We start from the raw sequence: 19,843 nt of genomic DNA, 5'->3' as shown, positions 1-19,843 counted from the left end.
AGATTGTCGCGATCGGAATTAGATCAAACTGACTCTTTTGGTTAATTATGGACCCAGATTATCGCTGCAATATTATCTGACAATTTCATTATCCGCTGCGTTTTGCAAAGAGATAGGCTGTTTCATCTCTTTGGTATGACGTATCCACACGGATAGTTAGGAAAGTCGACTTCCATTTGAAATGCATCCAAAGATAATAAATGCCAGTACGTATGCTAGTTTCTTTGGTTTTGTGTTTGTATCCGTACGAAGTTCAAATATATTCGTTTGTTTGAATTTTGACAACGGTTGTGAGGGATGGCAGACATACAACAAAGTAGGTTTGAAAAGTCATTGGGTTTACTGACCACAAGATTCGTCTCATTGTTGCAACAGGCGAGGGATGGTGTCCTTGATTTGAAAGTTGTAAGTATGTGATGAGTGTAATATACACTTGCTCTTCCTAATTGTTTGAGGTGTGTAGGTTATACCTGTAAACAGTGGCCCACCGTGAAACTGACAGTGAACGAAAAACGGGCTGGAGTTCTTTTTTCTTCATTTTAACAATTTAAATTCCTAGAGATAAATACCGTCCTAATTTATGTTCGCCAGGAGCTGGGGCATGTACATATTCGAGTCATGGAAGATGTATAATACTGTCCTTTCTTAATGATCGAGACATGGGTAGATCTCTTTCTGTTTACGTTACGTTGTGTATTAGGTTTTGTTTGAGTAATCACTATTGGGAAACTAGTATGTATGTTACTTCAGTGTGTGTAAGTTTTTTGGCAGAAGGGAAACGGGAACTTGCCCTCTTAATGTTTGATATTTGCATTGAAGAGTAGCAATCAACTGATGGAATTCTGTGTGCACGAGCTGTTTTTCTTGTGGTGATTCATTAGTAACATAACCAGTCTGTTTACCGTAATCATTTTCTAGTCTTGAAACTATATTGACGGTATAGTATTATTGTCTCCTGTCTTTAGAGTTTTTGTGTCTGTGATCAATAGTTGTGTGATACACACCACCTATCACAACAGGGAAATTTTGCAGTTTGCTTTGTGTGGTAGCCTGCTTGCTACTTGGATGTGATTGTGTGTTGTAATACCAAAGACCTATTTAGGGGCATGAAGTTCACAAATTACCAATAATATTCTAATTTCCCCATGCTGTAAATGTGTGTGTAATTTAGACACATATTGTGTAAGCTTTTGAAACATAGAGCTTAGTCATTGTAAACATTAGTCCAAATGTTCATTTGTTTGATTAACTAATAATATAAATATGTACTAGTCGCTATCTGTTTAGGAGACTACTAATTTCACTTATTAATGTTGACAAATTTTGAAATTTGTAGAGTAACAAAAGGAAAATCAGTCATCAATATGAATTTATCATGAGTTTTGAACCTTAAGTACAGGTTGGTGTTTTCCATCTACTTGAGTTGAGGTGGAAGAAACAGTAAATTACAGAAAACAATCCTAGGGCCATCTGTAGATTCAAGGACTTTCGATTTGTTTGACACTTGATTGCCTAGCCACTCTTCAAAGGACTTAGACTTCTATTTACTAGTTTGTGTGACTACACGTATTGTACTTCAGAGAAAAGATTGGCATAAGCAGCATTTTGTTACATCATAGTTGCACTATTTATTGACTTAATGATCTACCTATTTAGTCAAAAGATTGTTGGATTGTGATTTTTGTCATATGTTTATTCTAGGCAGCAGATATATTGGCTGTGAGGCAGAAGAGGAGGATATATGACATCACAAATGTTCTTGAGGGCATTGGTCTCATTGAGAAGAAAAGCAAGAACAGCATTCAGTGGAAGTAAGCCTTGTCTTTTATTTTCATAACTTAGATATGTAGGTGATTTTTCTTTTTTTTACAATTGTATTGACCAACTAGGATCACATTATTAACAACTTCAGTTCCTCTTCTTCCATTGTTGTTGTTGTTTTCTATTCTTCCAATACTTCCTCATTTCCTCCCAAAATATGTAGTTATTGTATGAACATTTTCAAAATGCGTGTGTGAAACTGTCCCAGTGCTCTATCACATGCTTTTTCTGCCACAGTGTTAACTCCATAACAACTTACTGCAGCCATAATCTGCAGCTGTTGTGTTAACTTTTCGAGTATATTAAAATTTCTGTTACGTAATTGCCAACCATTTGGAAAATTGATGTAATTTGAGGTGAGCACAGATTGTGGGCAGTGTACTTAAATTACTTTGCACTTCACACTGTTTGCTGAATGCCACTTTGATGCATCCGTTCGTTATGTTTTGTTGTATTCATAGCAAGTTCATCTCGTCTCTATGACTACTTCATTGTATTGAAACTGAAGTTACTAGTGCTGTGGAAGCCACATGGGCCAGTAAAAGCTACATGTTTTATCTCTGTTGCAGTTCTCAATATGTCATGGATGTAAAAACTTACTTTGTCTTTTGTTCCAGGTACCACTCTGGAACTTTTATCCTTTTCATAAAAATCTGTTAAGTCTTACTGTATTTTCAGAAAGAGTTTTACCTTTTTTTTGTACCAGGAGTTTCCAAAATACCCTTTTCAGATTTTAGCTTTCTAGCTTGTCGCACCATGTACTCACTTACATTAAATTCTTTCATCACTTTATTTTGACTCCAAGAATCTGGAGCCAAGGTCAGAATCTGGATTTTTCTAGACCTCCCAACAGATGAAATCTTCTCTTTCATAAGAGAAATCATTACATCAAAATCCTTTGCTTTCTCAACCACACTTGTATCTTCTTCATCATCAGAACTTGGTGCATCATATTTTAATGCTTTTGAAACCGCCTTTTTTGCAGTCTTTTCAACACTGCTAACCTTCCTTTTAAAATAAGACCCTTTACTTTGTCCTGACAAGCCACGAAGCTTTATTGGTGTGAAACCTAAATTATCAAGAGCAATGTTTGTTTGTACAAGGGATTCATTTCTGGATTTCAATGACTCTAATTCAGCCATGACTTCATCATCTGTTTCACTTTCATTGAATTCAACTCTTAATTGTTCCTCACAAAAGTTACATCATGTTGAGCAAAGCTTTTGTCCAGGTTTTATGCTAATATTTTTTGTCAGTAATTGTTTATAAAGATCCAAGCCTACACTTCTCAACGATTTTTTGATGGGCTTTTTGTGTTTTTTTAGTGGGTCTATACATGTTGTTTGATACTTTTCAAAAACATTTAAAAAGTAGTAGCTGTGGTGTGAACGTATATTCTTAAATTCACACAGATTAATTCCAGATTGTAAGTGGATCAAATCTTTTTCTTCCTCACTCAATTCAGATACCGGTTGTAACTTTTTTGAAGGTGTGTAGGTTGTTTGGAAACAGTCAGATTTTTTAAGTAACCCTACGCTACAGGTTTGAATATCTGACATACTGATTTCACTTTTGGTCTGATTACTGTTCTGGTTACTTTTATAGGATATTGGAAAAGATTCCCTGTAAACTGAGTAACAGTACTTACTGAAAGTTGGAATAAACCTAATAAAATACTATCCAAGCGTACATTGTTACTCCAAGAAGACAAAAACTAATTTTCGGTGTCTAAGTCACTTGGTACTTTTTACTTTTAAAATATAATTAATATTATTTTAAAAATTAGATAACTATTAAACAGGTTAAAAAGCCAACATAATTTTTCTTTTATCTAATAGCCTATACAATTAGTATTTTAAAACAAATTTGAGTTTTCTACTAGGTCTGAGACTCTAGATATTGCAGTTTTTGTAAAGCTAAACATCTGTTAGCTAAAAAAAAAAAACAAAAAAAAAAACTTGTAAATTTTTTTTTTTTTTTTTTTTCATTTGGAAGATTTAAATATATCTTTATGGTAATTTTTTAACATTTAGATGTAATACACAAACTTATTCCAAAATTTCATACTGATATCTCGAGTATTCTTTAATATACAAATTTTTTTAGTTGTGAGGACACGTTTAAGTTAAGATTTCCGACTGCTGAAACAACGCCAAATCTAAAAACTTGATAAAAGAAGTAATTGTACCAAGTTTCGTCAAAATCTGACATGGTTGGTGTCAAGGCCTGGGTGACTTGACATGGAATGACCCGAATAACACCTGCAGGCTATTGACTGTGTTTTACTTTTTATCCGTCACAGCAGTATGGCGGGGGAGGGGGGGCTGTTCTTATTTGCCTTCTCTTATGTCAATTGGGATTGGTATATAGTTATTTTTACCTCATCTGTGTCTTGTTCTATAGTGTTAACTTGGGCACATATGGTCCCATTGTTTCGCACCCTAAAACAGAACATACATAAACAAGAATTATTATAAAAACAAACATACAAGCATACGTACCTTCATCAATATTCAGTAGTGAAGAACATCCTGAGTAGTAACATCATCTTCTGATTTTAAAAAAATCTGGTGTTGCAGCTGGTGTTAATTGTTACTCAGATTAAGACTCCAGCAGCTCTCCCTCAGATTCGTGATCCAAAATCTCATTTAGTGCATTTATAATGTTCTCTTCTGTTTGTAGACATTTGGCTATAATAGATTTGTATATTGCAAGCACTATTTACACAGTTAGAATGCACTACTGAAACCATATTTCGAGAGACAAAGGGCTGGCTGCGCATACTTGCATACACAGACAGATTTGTTTCAAACTGCTCTCCCACTCCTCCCATGCTGGAAAACTGCAATGTCATTAGGCAGAAAGTTTTGATTGTTGACCAAACAATAAGCATAAAGCTACACGAAAAATGAAATGGTTATAGCAGCTGCAGCAGAGGCCAGAACTGATACGCCCTCAGTTGTAGGTGAATCTTCATGTTTCTCTTTTAAAGTTTCCCCATAAAATGTAAAAGTAAATATAATCGCTAATTGCCTTGTTTCACAAAAACTCTCAGAAATTCAGCGCTCTAGGCAATAATCCAAAAGAGTGGCAAACGAAAGAATTAAGTAGTGAGGTCACAAGTGACCCAGCCGCATATCTGGTGTTAAGGCGTTGGTTTGTTTATTTGCTCGCAGAAACTGCTCACTACACCAGACTGAACTGCTGCACAGTACTCCATCCACTCACCATTAATAAAATTCCCAGTCCTTCCCATTTAGGAAAGCAAGTAATACTCTATTTGGTATTATAGGAAACCAAATAGCACACACAGCCATCAATGATGAATTCACAATACGTACCAAGAGCATGTGCAATTACTTTCTGTCCTTTTACTTGTAGTGAGAGATAAATGAGCTTTTTAGATTGCAATTTACTCAACTTTGGCCACTGTTTTTACATTTTCATAATGTATCTGTGAACCTGTTCGTGATGAACTCGAGTAATGATGTATAGTGTGTCACTAGTGTGAAATTTTTCGAATTCGGTTCTCTTGCATCATGGCAGGTTGCTAGTGTAGTGGTGCTTGTTTCCTGCAGTAGCCTGTCATTGAGCCAATGCATATTAGCGGTACATCCACAATACTTCATCGATGTCATCCTCGTCACTAACAATACAGTTTGCTGGGAAGAATTGATGTAAAAAGATATTTGCTACATTATTGGGAATATAGGTGTTTTATTTGCAACTTGGGTTACACAATTTGAGTGGAGTCACATTTGTTGCTGGTCGAAATATGGCTTTGCACATTGAAATTCAGCAGTTGGGTGTTATGAACTTTCACATGTAATTATCTAACATTGTTGTATATGAAGACAAATGTGTGTTCAAATGTTGTGCTTGCTTTATCAATAGGGGTGCTGGTCCTGGCTGCAACACACAGGAAACAGCTGAACGGCTGTCAGTATTGAAGAAAGAAATTGCAATGCTGGATGAACATGAACAGAAGCTTGACACACACAAGCAGGTACGTTAAAGAAACTGGCTGTGATTGGATCATGTGAGGAAAGATATTTTGCCAAGTGGTAACAAAAAAGGTTTATTTTTTTACATGTTAGATGACAGCTCATCCTACTGGATGGTATTTAGCTGTTTCACATTTTGTCATATGCTACTATTTCAATATCCAATTAAAACATTTTAATTTGTAAATTATGACTTTTATTTACTCACATTTTTTGGTGTATACTTGACCACTTTGCCCCTTCCAGGAGACACTGGCTTATCATAGGCACCTCCAGTGCTGGGTGAGTGGGTTTGCATGCCTCAATGATGCTGAAGGCTATGCTGGTTGCAGCATAACTGCTGGGAGGATCACTCAACCCGGACAGGCCACAGCAGAAGGGCCTGACAAAGTGTGTCCACAATATAAGGACAGGAGAGCTGCTTTTTCTTCGTAGGGTATGGGCATGGTGGCCCTAGTTTCCCAAGTTGGAGATTGGCGAGTGCCTCCAGGCATTTTCAACTGCAAATTCTTCCTGTCCTCTAGGGTCGATCATTAGGTGTGGAAGTGGAACATTGGGAGTTTTAGAGAAGCAGGGCATTGGCTTCACTGCATGGGCTGCAAGGAGGGTACACACCTATAAACAAAAACTCAATAATAAGGTTTGTTACATGCTAATGAGGTGATTGACAGTTGTAAAACATTCTAGCAGGCATTGTCTGGGGCAACCCCCCCCCCCCCCCCCCCCCCCCAACCGTGCCGCCTGGTTGTACAAGACATACTCAGGCGCAAGAGGCTTTGCCTGGGTTGATATTTGTTTTTCTAAAGGCTTCTGGAGTCCCTGTGAAGCGACCTCAACTCGCATCTACTACTGATGGGCAGGTGTATTTCCAGGTTGTTTCTACATCCATCCATCCAACAACGAAGGCACAGATGGTCAGTCTACCTGAATAGTAGTCTCAGATTTACAGCAACAGACTGCGTTAACACTTCCATCATAATCAGGAGAGTAGATGGAACCTTTGAGAAAATCTCTCTCTATATTCGCAGTGGGTTGAAGTGTATTTTTGGGTGCTTACAAAGTGTTAAATGACTTCGTATGGTACACTTTTAGTTGAAACTGGCCCATCACAACATGTACCTAAACCTAAACTTCTGAGGTGCAAGACCTAAGGTGACTACCATGTTGTCACTGAATAGTGTAACTCCTTTAATTTCCATAAAGGCTGCTCCCATGTAATGAATATGGACCCTAAGCAAGTAGATGAATTTAAAACATGAGTGTCACAGAGGTGCAGAACAATATTGGGATAGTTGATGACACATTTGGAAGAAACCTGCATCATTTATTCTAACCTTCAATATTCCAGAATTATTTGAATGTATTCTTGCAGGTTCTATCTGTCTTTTTCCCAATCCAAAGTGATGTTTTAAATGCCAAACATTTGATCATACCAAGGCATATAATGGGAGGGCTAAGAGAGGAAATAAACTGTGGAGGCACTGCTTACAACCAGGCAAGTCTTGTACACTTCCTCTAAAATGTATAAAGTGCTCAGAGGTTCATCCAGTCTGAAGCAGGAAGTGTGGGGTTTATAATAAGGAAAGGATAATTCTGGAGTTCAAAGTTAAGAAATGTATACATTGTGGTGAAGCTAAGAAGCGAGTTGCTAAGTTGGTTGCTTCCACACAAACCTAGACTATAGATTAAAGTACAGTGGAATCTCACTTAATGAACACTGCCAATAATGCAAAATTTGCATAACGAGCAAAAGAATTGTAAAAGAAGTAACTCGCTTAACGACCGATGTTTCACGTAATGAGTGAGTGACGACAATTTAGTGTAGTGTCACTAGCTGTTAGTGTGTGGTGGGGGAAATATTCAACAATATGAACACCTTTCATTGTTGGCAGCAACATATGAGCAATGTCTTTACAATATACTGCAGTCTGGATTTAGTGCTCTTTCTGCTACTATCTTTGTGCAACTTGTGAGCACACATTTTTCTAATCTTCTGTTCTCACTGTTTTTTGTGTGCATATTTTAATAACCTTCATAGAAATGTCCCTGAAGATAAAGCCTCAAGATGATGACCATAAGAGAAAGAAAATTACTTACAAATGAAACATAAAATCATTGAAAAACGCGAATGTGGTGTGAGTGTTCCTGATTTAGGATGCACAGACAATCGGTCTACATTAACTATTTGCATTATCCTCAAGAACAAGGACAAGATTAAGGGGAGAGATGTGTCAAAGGGAGTGACAAGAGTGTCTAAACAGTAGTTTCGTATTCTGGAAGCTGTCAAAAAGTTGCTTCTTATATGGATAAATGAAAAGTAATTGGAAGGTGATGCTATTAATGAGAACATCATATGTGAAAAGTCGAGTATGATTTTCGCCAACCTCGGTAAGAAGACACCTGGATCATCGATGACCAAAGATGTGTTCAACGGAACCCATGGGTGGTTTGAGAAGTTCAAGGGAAGAACCGGCATCCACAGCATTGTGAAGCAGAGCAAAGCAGCCAGTTCCAACACAAAGGCAGCAGAGAACTTCATCAGCAACTTCAAGATGCTTGTAGATTCTGAGGGTTATCTGCCATAACAGGTTTTTAATTGTGAAGAGACTAGTCTGTTCTGGAAAAGGATACTAAAGAACATCAATTCATCAAGATCGGATTTCTGCCTCCCAACACCACACCGCTTCTCCAGCCTGTGGACCAGCAGATTATTTCTAACTTTAAGAAGCTCTAAACTGAGTTGACTGAAGCTTTGCTTTGAGGTGACTGAAGCTACCAGTTCACTCTGGAAATGTCACTTCACCATTATTGCCTGCATCAAGATGATCAAAAAGGGCATGAGAAGGGTTCACCAAGAGAACTCTCACTTCTGCTTGTAAGAAGCTTTGGCCAGAGTGCGTTGTCAAATGTGATTCTGAGGCATTTGAGTCAGTTCCTGTGGAGCCTATAGTCAACGAGATTTGGTCTTTGGACAAATGCATGGGACTAGAAGTGGGTAACAATGAAATTGATTAGCTTGTGGAAGATAACGACCAGTAAATGACCACTGAAGAGCTTGTGTTTCACAGCAGGAAGCTCCTCAGAGGAGTTCTTCAGAAGAGGAGAAGCAGCACAGAAAAGCAGCAATCTTCTGGCGTAATAAGTGAAACGTTGAAAACCTGGGAATCGGTTGCATCATACATTTAAAATCATCCCAATAAAGCAGTGACCATGCACATTAAAAATTTACTTGAAGATAGTGCTCTGTTGCATTTTGCCAAGTGTTAAAGCATCAGCAGAAACAAATAACTATAGATAGCTTCCTAGTAAAAAAGAATTAGTTATGTATTCTGAATAATAAAGTACACAATACTCTTATCTGTAATTTATTTTAATAAATGGCATGAATTAGATAAAACTTTTAGTACTTTTTCTGCCCGGAATATATTATCGTATTTTACATTAATTGATACGGGGTAAATTGTTTCACTTAACGAGTGTTTCGCATTATGAGCAAGCTTCTGGAACGAATTATGCTCATTATGTGAGGTTCCACAGTACAAGTGCATGCACTACCTATGGAAGAAACACCAGACTTGACCCCAAACCCTTTCAGAAGTCTGTCAGCAATGGTCTTGGAAGTTGTCACATACCACTGCACATTATCAGAGGCCTACTAAGCCATCTCCTCTACCTATACAGCCAACAGCTCCTATAAGTAAGGAAAAAGTAGCTTGAAATAGAAGAAAGTGGCTACTAAACTGTCAGATCAGTGAGTGCTCTCCCTTTTTGCTTGTGATTTTGCTGTTGAGGATATAGATGTCCACATGGAGAAACTGGAAAGTACGGCACTGTCTTACATTCCCTCTGATCTCTCGGGTAAATCACCATAGCTGAGGGAGGAGGACAAGGGCAACAATTGGGACGCCAATCGCATTTGGAAGAAATGCAGCTCCTGACACAGGAGAGGCCTTTCTGCATCTGCTTGCAAGAAACTCATTTTAAAGTCACTGATACATCTGCTTTGATTTTATTCTGATTGGACTAAGGATGTGTTGCCTGTGGGTTGGCAGAACCATCAGTGTTGAACTTGTTAGATATGGTCCACCACAGTGCTGGAACCTCTTGTAAGAGCTCTGTAGACAGCTTCCTGGAGGAAGCTCGTGCCCCGCCAGCAACTAACTCTTGGCAACCTATGCACAGCTGGTATACAATTGACTCTATGCAAGGACCTCCAGCTGCTACCTCTTGTCTGTGTTCATATAGTTCCCACTCAGAACCTCCTTAGATATCCTTATCTTGACTGGTTTCAAAAGTTGCTTTGGAGGTGAAAGCGTACCAGTGGCTTTTTGAAGTGTCCAGTGTGGTGCTTGTTCCATTGGTTGAGAGAGAGAGAGAGTGATTAGGAAAGAGATCACTGTCACTGAGGTCACCATGGATGTGTCTGTGGATGAAGAGTGAGATGCTTGAGCTGCAGATTGACCTGAGGTCATGGGGCCATACTGAATGTGCTGCATGGGTACAAAAATAAATCCTCTGTAATATTATGTCCAGAAAATCACAGTGGACAGATTATGCACCATGTAAAGTATTTACCCAGTCTTATGATTTGGGTGGATCTCTTTCACGACTAAGAAGAATGTTGATCCCACCATTCTGATGATGGCTTAGTTAAGTTTTCCACCACTATCCAAATTAGACACATCTACGTAGATGGATCAAAAATCAATAACAAGGTTTGTTTTGCTTTTGCATCCTGATGGGCACGAGAAATGTTCTCTGCCAGATGCATGCAGTTTACTGCAGAGTTAGTGGCCTCATCGCAGGCTCTGCAGTATATTAAAACTTTCACCACAGAGAACTCCCTGGTTTTAGTGACTCCATGGGCTGCTTACAAGGCATATCTTGGTGCTAACCATTTGGTTGCTAAAATCAAAGACCTATTATTTCATCTCCACAGCTCTGGAACAACAGTAATGTTCACCCGGACACCGAGCCACGTAGGTATTCTGGAAAATAAACTCTCTGACAAATTAGCTTAAGAACCAACAAGAGGAGACAAACTTGAACTGGGGTACCAGGCACAGACTTAATATTGCAACTGCAACATCAAATTTTGAAAACCTGAGATATGGAATGGCGGGCTATCGTGACCCTCAACAAGCTGAGAACAATCCAGGATACCAGCAGTTTGTGGTGCTAAACACCATAGACCATGAATTTCAATATTGCAATTTCCTGAAATCTCTTGTAATTTAGGCAGTGTGTTCATTCACTTTTACTATAAAACCATTACAGTTTAATTAACCTTTTTAAGTTTAAGCAAAACCTTGCAATGAATCGAAACATTAAAAGCTTTCGTAACTATAAAATTCTTTAAGTAACACTTTACAATAAATAAATAAAAATACACCAAGACATTTCAAAATTTAAAAGAATAAAATCACTAGAAAGATTAGCAATAAAATCTCAAAACCAGGCCAACCACTTTGACAGTAAGTGGAAGTAAGGCACCTTGTATCCGAAATGCTCATTTACATGACAGCATTAATGTTAAGATTGATCCCCCCACCCTGCTCACATCACTTACACATACTGCTATGACTGCCAGCTGGTCCTTACATAAATTTTATAGAACAACTTCCAGTACATAGCAATAGCTACTGCAACATAAAAGCTGTTAAACCTTATGGAAACCTAAATGAGAATATACTCTTTCAATACTTAAAGCCACCAGGGCTTGGACATAATTAACTGATGCTTACTTTGTGTAATTTCAGACAAAGAATTTGTCACCAAGAATATTTATAAAGTATTGAGTATAATGATCAAGCTGATCACCAGAAGTACCTTGTGTGTTATCACTGCTTTAATCAACAGTTGCGCCAAATAGCTACAGCAGTAACAAATAATGTGTCACCAATAACAGACAGCTGACACCACAGCTTACTACCTGTAAGAAATTGGGTCAGTTCAGACCTGAACAACAATAACAACTAGCAAATTTAAGTGTTTTTAAATAGCTCCTAAATCACTTTATGCACTGCCATCTTTAAAATTAATGAATGGTCTTTCTGTTGTGTTACTATGCAAACACCTTCTGTTGTCTTACTATGCAAACACAGGAAGAATCACTTAATTCAAAAGTATCTATGTCTGGTAACCAGGCTGGCAATTCTTGCATAGGTTTACTGCAACATATATATTTAGAACAGGATAAGTGCTTAACAGTAACCAAACTCTTGGTGTGTTCTTCACCATCAGTGCTGTGATTCTGTTCCCGTAGATGTCAGCACCCTTAGAGGCCCATCCAAAGCTGGCCATGTTACACCCCCTATGGGCAGTAACTTGTTCCACAAGCCTTTAATAGGGAACAAACAGTAATTACATTTACTGGGAACTGTGCTCCTCCCTTCGAACTAGGCTGAGGTAACACACAGCAAGTGCGTTATATGGAGATACTATGAATTTCATCACAGCTGGCAGAGCCCAACAACAACATATACAACACACAGCTCTCTGGCGTACTGCTAGTCAGTGGCTCCTCCTCTATTCTCAGGAAGGAAGAGCATTCACTCTAATCATGCCAGGTGAACTCCAAACCCTTACACTCTCTGTATCCCTCCAGGAAACTGGTCTCACTATCTCTTCTAGCGCCACTCTGCTTTACCTTTTAACTAACTGTGCCAGAGTCCTAGTAGTCAGAGCTCCAAAACTAGCTCGAGATATCAAACAAAGATCACTACAGACATAGAGACAAAGTCAACTGTGCCATGGCTCACTGTCTACCTCAGATACTCGCAGACAGTGGGCTAGCAGCTACCAAAGACCTACATTTCCTGAGTGAAAGAGAATTTTATAACAAAATTTAATGCACCTCCACAGCTTCCTCTTGCTGGGGGGGTGGGGGTGCCCTGAGTGGCCTCAGGCTACTTTCTCCCTGCTGTTGTGCATTTAAAAAATTTTATGTATGCATTTTATATATCCAACTGTTTCAGGTGACTAGCTCTCTAGTCCATTCAGTCTGCATTTTCTCATCCCTTTTTAGTTTCTTGCCCCATTTTAGTTCTACTGTGGTCACGCCTCATGGTGTATACTTCGGTGACCACCTACAGGTTTTAGCTGCCTGGGTTTTATCTCACTTTTAACTATCTGGCTAAAGTTAGTATCACATACATTTCTGACATTTGGAACTGGCAGTTCTTTTCTTGTTTCATATCTTTTCACATAATTTTTATTTAAATTTAGGGCTTGATAACCAATTAGTTTAAGCGCTTTAAACCAACAACAGCAACAACAACCTGCCATCAGCAGCAGCAGCAACTATTTTTGCTGAAAGGGTTTTCCATGTATGCCTTCTCGAGCACTTCGCAAAGTATGATGTGGAGTTACATGCCATAATGATAGCACTGGAGTAGGTTCAGAGGCTTCACAGTGTGAAATTTCTTGTCTGCTCAGACTCATTGCAATACAGCTGAGCTACCAAATGTAAACAGTGGACTAGTTGATTCATATCATCCATGACACCTTACAGCAGATCCAACACGGATGCAAGGAGGTGCTCTTTTGCTAGGTGCCTGGACATGTCGATATACTGGGATATGCCACAGCTGAAGCAGCATGCATCATTGGGAAACCAAATGGTTGGAAGTGGCGAACAACAAACTGCGGTCACTCAAATTGACCACACGGGTATGGTGGACTTTGTGCCAGCCACACCAATGGAAGGAAGCACTGCTCACCAGACTGTGCATTGAACATTGCCCAGTAATGCTTGGTTGCCTCCTCTGGCAGTATGATTTACCACTCTGTGAGGTTTGTGGTGTGCCACTTTCATTTCGATGTGACTAAATAGGCATTAGGGCAACTCACAGTTTTGCTGGAGATCTGCCCACGATCCTGATGCCGACATAAGTGTAACACGGATTTTGAAACATTGTGAACTGCTGCACCTCATCCCTAAAGTGTTGGTGCTCTGGATGGGTGAGTTGCCCTGGCAGTTTGGAATTTTTATTAATTGGTTTTTAGGATAAAAGTTTTGTGCATCATGACGGTAGTTTTTTATAATTGCCGAGTGGACTTTCATGTGTTGTAAGCACACCTCCACCTGTGGGGACAGCCTCCTTAGCCCCCTTCTGCCCCAAGCGAATGGCATGCTGAACCCTTCATAAGGGGGCTGATGACCGTGCTGTTGAATCATCATTGGCCACATTGTGTGTGAAAGATTTTTTCCTTGAGTGTATGGATTTATATTACTCTTTGCAGTATGTAAAATAGATTAAAACCAGTATGAAAATAAGTTACTGCAAGTGAGAACATTTTTAATGTCATGCATCACAAACTCCTTTTTTAAACATAAGAACATTCACCGGTACACTGATCATTATTTAATCTGCAGTGAAATTGGGATTGTGAGGCCGAAAGTGCAGGAGGTCAGGTCCATATGTAGGAGGATAAGAATGGAGAAACTTCAGGATAAGGAAATCAGGCACAAGTACATAATAGCGATCTCAGAAAGGTACCAGTTAGTTGAATGTAGTCAATTACAGTCTTTGGAAAAGGAATGGACAAGGTACAGGGACACAGTACTAGAAGTGGCTAAAGAATGTCTTGGAACAGTAGTGTGTAAAAGTAGGATGAAGCAAACAGCTTGGTGGAATGATACAGTCAAGGCAGCTTGTAAAAGGAAAAAGAAGGCGTATCAAAAATGGCTACATACCAGAACCCAGGTAGATAGAGAAAGTTATGTTGAAGAAAGAAACAAAGCCAAACAGATAATTGCAGCATCGAAGAAGAAATCGTGGGAAGACTTTGGAAACAGGTTGGAGACTATGGGTCAAGCTGCTGGAAAACCATTCTGGAGTGTAATTAGCAGTCTTTGAAAGGGAGGTAAGAAGGAAATGACAAGTATTTTGGACAGGTCAGGAAAACTGCTGGTGAATCCTGTGGATGCCTTGGGCAGATGGAGGGAATATTTTGAAGAGTTGCTCAATGTAGGTGAAAATGCGATCAGTAATGTTTCAGATTTCGAGGTAGAATGGGATAGGAATGATGATGGAAATAGGATCACATTTGAGGAAGTGGAAAAAATGGTCAATAGATTGCAGTGCAATAAAGCGGCTGGGGTGGATGAAATTAAGTCGGAACTCATCAAATACAGTGGAATGTCAGGTCTTAAATGGCTACACAGGATAATTGAAATGGCCTGGGAGTTGAGACAGGTTCCATCAGACTGGACAAAAGCAGTAATCACACCAATCTTTAAACATGGAAACAGAAAAGATTGTAACAACTAGAGGTATCTCTTTAATCAGGGTTGTGGGTAAAATCTTCGCAGGTATTGTTGAAAGGAAAGTGCGAGTATTAGTTGAGGACCAATTGGATGAAAATCAGTGTGGGTTTAGGCCTCTTAGAGGTTGTCAGGACCAGATCTTTAGCTAATGGCAAATAATGGAGAAGTGTTATGAGTGGAACAGGGAATTGTATCTATGCTTTATAGACCTAGAAAAGGCATATGACCGGGTTCTTAGGAGGAAGTTATTGTCTGTTCTACAAGATTATGGAATAGGAGGCAAACTTTTGCAAGCAATTAAAGGTCTTTACATGGATAGTCAGGCAGCAGTTAGAGTTGCCGGTAAATTGAGTTCATGGTTCAGAGTAGTTTCAGGGGTAAGACAAGGCTGCAACCTGTCTCCACTGCTGTTCATATTATTTATGGATCATATGTTGAAAACAATAGACTGTCTGGGTGAGATTAAGATATGTGAACACAAAATAAGCAGTCTTGCATATGCGGATGACTTAGTTGTGATGGCAGATTCGATTGAAAGTTTGCAAAGTAATATTTCAGAGCTAGATCAGAAATGTAAGGTATGAAGATTAGCATCTCCAAAACGAAAGTAATGTCAGTGGGAAAGAAATATAAACGGATTGAGTGCCAAATAGGAGGAACAAAGTTAGAACAGGTGGACGGTTTCAAGTACTTAGGATGCATATTCTCACAGGATGGCAACATAGTGAAAGAAATGGAAGCGAGGTGTAGCAAAGCTAATGCAGTGAGCGCTCAGCTACGATCTACTCTCTTCTGCAAGAAGGAAGTCAGTACCAAGACTAAGTTATCTGTGCACCGTTCAATCTTTCGGCCAACTTTGTTGTATGGGAGCGAAAGCTGGGTGGATTCAGGTTACCTTATCAACAAGGTTGGGGTTACGGATATGAAAGTAGCTAGGATGATTGCAGATACTAGTAGATGGGAACAATGGCAGGAGGGTGTCCACAATGAGGAAATCAAAGAAAAACTGGGAATGAACTCTATAGATGTAGCAGTCAGGGCGAACAGGCTTAGATGGTGGGGTCATGTTACAAGCATGAGAGAAGCAAGGTTACCCAAGAGACTCATGGATTCAGCAGTAGAGTGTAGGAGGAGTCGGTGCAGACCAAGGAGAAGGTACCTGGATTCGGTTAAGAATGATTTTGAAGTAATAGGTTTAACATCAGAAGAGACACCAATGTTAGCACTGAATAGGGGATCGTGGAGGAACTGTATAAGGGGGCGTATGCTCCAGACTGAACGCTGAAAGGCATAATCGGTCTTAAATGATGATGATGATGATGATGATGCATCTGAATTTCATCTTTCCTGTGGTGCTCTTTTCCAAGGTTTGTTGATTTTACCCAACATATAAGAGACTATGGAATTGAGTAGAGACAACCTGACCACTCGGTTTAAGTTACTCAGGAACAGTTTTCCACACCACCAAAAAATAACTTCCTCTGTGTAAGAAACTGTTTATATACAATTGCACAATTAGTGCTTTCAGTCATTGTATTACCATTATAGTGACACTAATTCATCCTCCTGCCAATTGCAAAGTTATGATTGTGATATTATTCTTGGACACACAGCATAGTACTATTTGGACTTTTTCATCAGCAACTAGGCAGCTTTCTGAAGCTTGTCAAAATTTAGATAATGCAAAACCCAGTGGGCAACTCTTTCTCAGGAATGAGTAGATACACATCATATTATAGAGAATCATTGCTTTAAAATTATGGGACACAGCAGACATTGTGATATATATTTACTCCTGTTGTATGGAATTGCATGGAGAATCTTTTCCAGAAGTTATATGCCAGATGGATGCCGGGAATCTGACACATAAACACACATCCAAATATATGGTGCTTGCACTGACATTTCTGCAGTAGTTCCATAATGGCAGTGCTTGGTTTGTGATAGGACAGTCGTAGACGATGAAACAGGGTACACATTTTATTTCACAAACCAAGCAGAATAGTCATCGGCCTTACCATTGGTTTCCATGTAAGACTAAATTCAAGCACTGTGTCTGTGTACTAGATATTAATGGTGTTAATGGCTTGAAGGATATTCTGCTCATTGACTTCTTGTTCAAAGTTCAATTCTGACTTTTTTTGTGGAAATTGTACTAGGCTGCTCAGGACAAGAAGCACGAGGTACTCTGTGCAAATGTTGTACTATATATATTTCTTTTGTGTCAGTGGCTTGGTGCCAGTTTTCCAGTTATTGCCTCTTTGGGGGTTAGATGTACCTAACCTACTCCAGTTATCAAATTGGAGAAAGGGAACCTACAGTTTAAGGTGGAATCTGGACCACCTGTCATTTCTCTTGAACCTCCATATCATTGAGAGTTGAATATTGGGTTAAAAGGCAGACTGAAAAATCTGTGGTGCACTGGGATTCAACCCCACGACCTTTCAGTTTGCAGGCATGCACTTTACTGATAGACCACCAGGCACAATAAGAGATGTGCTGATCTATAATAATGCTCATCCACATATGACTCATTGTTATCCATTTAATGCAAGTATGGGTTTGGTAGGTGTTTACTATCCATGTTATGGTCTGTCTTGTTCCTATTAAGTTCTTTCTTTTTACTTATGAGTATATATCCTGTTAATATTTTCATGGTGCAGTCAGCTGTCATATACAGGTTCCTGTCAAACGCAAAGGACATGTTATAGAATCCAGGCTAATGTGTTGATGTACCACTACTATTATTGTTATTATTGTATCTGTTTTAATAACTATTCTAGACAACTGTTTTCCTTTGCTTCACTGCTGAAAAGAAACATGCTGTCTGGAGAATCCATGTATAAGAGGTGCTGAACATTAGGTAGAAGTGCCAATAAAAAGTTCAGCAGTGTATTTTGGCTTTCAGACTTGCACTCTCATTCATAGTGCACAGATATGACACATGCAGCTTGTGTACGCAGCTTGTGGTCTAGGGGGCTAGCTTTGCTGCCTCTGGATGATGGAGTCTCAGGTTTGATTCCCGACCAAGTTGGGGATTTTATCTGCCCGGGGACTGGATGTTTGTGTTGTCCTCCTCATTTCATCATCGTCATTTGTGAGTGTGATTGGATTGGATTGTGAAAAGAAAATGGACTGTGTAAAAAGTGGGACTTTGTACGGGTGCTGATGACCGCACAGTTGAGCACCCCACAAACCAATTATCATCACAACAACATGACACTTGCCCAATCTATGAAGTAACTAAACCCAGTCTTTTGCCACCCCTACATCCACATGCATCAGATAAATGAGGTGCATATCCCATCTGTGCAGAAAGTTCTAGTTGTCACTGTTATATCCCATCCCACTGAAGATAGGACCACCTGCAGTAACACCCATGTCATACATTAGCTCCAATGCACTCACTAAATGGATTTTTATATGAGAGTTGTTAAGGCACTAGAAATACAGAATTCATTAAGTACACAGGTGATAGTTGCCTCTTCAGGACATTCTTCAATCCAGCAGTACTGTCCTGCTTCCAGTGGGGGGCACTTCCCTCCCTGTTGCTCCCGTACCACCTACCTCGGGAGCACTGCCCCCCCCCCCCCCCCCCCCCGCCAACTAATGGGGAAATGGGGACACCAGTCCCCACTTCTCAGTTGGAGAAGTGTATGTCTTCTTCAGCTCCTCTCACTAGGAAGGGGTCCCTTCCCAGGATTCTGCTAGTGGGTGGCTGAAAAGCCCAAAAGCAGCTGGTAGTAGGGCTTCATGATCATCCTCAGTCCTGGTGACTGAATTAGTGAAGCCCTCTCAGCCAGAGAAACCCAAGGAGCAGCGAGAGGAACCCAAAAAGATGACCCCCAAGACCAAGGGAATTGTGATGGCACCCACACCACTGCTACCTAAAAGCTCTGCGTCTGAGGATGGGGTGGAGATTCTGGCGTCTGCTGAGGACCTAGATCTCAGCGGATCCTCAGACACAATGGATATAGACCGCTCAGGAAAAGAAGTTGGTGGCGGCAGGTGACCCTGAGGCGTAAACTGCCTCATTGAATGTTTCGTGCTTTCCCAGCCTCACGATCACATTATCCTCGAGTGGAATTACAGCGGTTTTTTCCACCACCTGGCTGAGCTACAACAGTTATCTGCTCTCTGCGTTGCTCTCAACGAAACCTGGTTCCCAGCTATGTGGACCCCTGTCCTTTGTGGCTACAAGGGATATTACAAGAACCATAGCGAATATAATAGTGTAAGGTGGAGTTAGCATCTACGTCCTGAACTTGGTGTGTAGTGAGCCTGTGCCCCTTCAAACCCCTCTTGAGGCTGTGACTGTCAGGATACGGACAACGCAGGAAATAACTGTCTGCAATGTATATCTTCCTCCAGATGGTGCAGTACTCCTGACTTGCATTGGCTGCACTGGTTGATCAACTCCCTAAACCTTTCGTACTTTTGGGAGATTTTAACACTCGTAACCCCTTGTGGGATGTCACCGTGCTTACTGGCCGAGGCAGAGATGTCGAAACTTTACTGTCTCTGTTCGATCTCTGCCTCTTAAATACTGGGGCCGCCACACATTTCAGTGTGGCTAATGGAAGTTACTCGCCCATTGATTTATCACTTTGCAGCTCAGGGCTTCTCCCATGTATCCACTGGAGAGCACATGACGACCTGTGTGGTAGTGACCATTTCCTCATCTTCCTGTTACTCCTACGACGTCATGCACATGGATGCCTACCCAAATGGGCTTTTAACAAGGCAG

General features: G+C 40.0%; 1 protein-coding gene across 1 annotated transcript in view; it reads left to right on the top strand.

Moving 5' to 3' along the window:
- Window positions 1-210: 210 nt before the first annotated feature.
- The window catches only part of LOC126162461 (transcription factor E2F5-like), a 73,667-nt gene continuing 54,034 nt past the window's right edge, over window positions 211-19,843 (top strand). Inside the window, exons 1-3 of the mRNA XM_049918991.1 lie at window positions 211-405; window positions 1,702-1,811; window positions 5,716-5,827. Coding sequence (XP_049774948.1) covers window positions 298-405; window positions 1,702-1,811; window positions 5,716-5,827 — 330 coding nt within the window. The 5' untranslated portion in view covers window positions 211-297. The remainder of the gene's footprint in view (window positions 406-1,701; window positions 1,812-5,715; window positions 5,828-19,843) is intronic.

Source organism: Schistocerca cancellata, chromosome 1 (assembly GCF_023864275.1).
Source record: "Schistocerca cancellata isolate TAMUIC-IGC-003103 chromosome 1, iqSchCanc2.1, whole genome shotgun sequence".
Lineage (NCBI taxonomy): Eukaryota > Metazoa > Arthropoda > Insecta > Orthoptera > Acrididae > Schistocerca > Schistocerca cancellata.
Note: the sequence above shows the minus strand (reverse complement) of the source record. Positions and strands in the feature narration are given on the sequence as shown.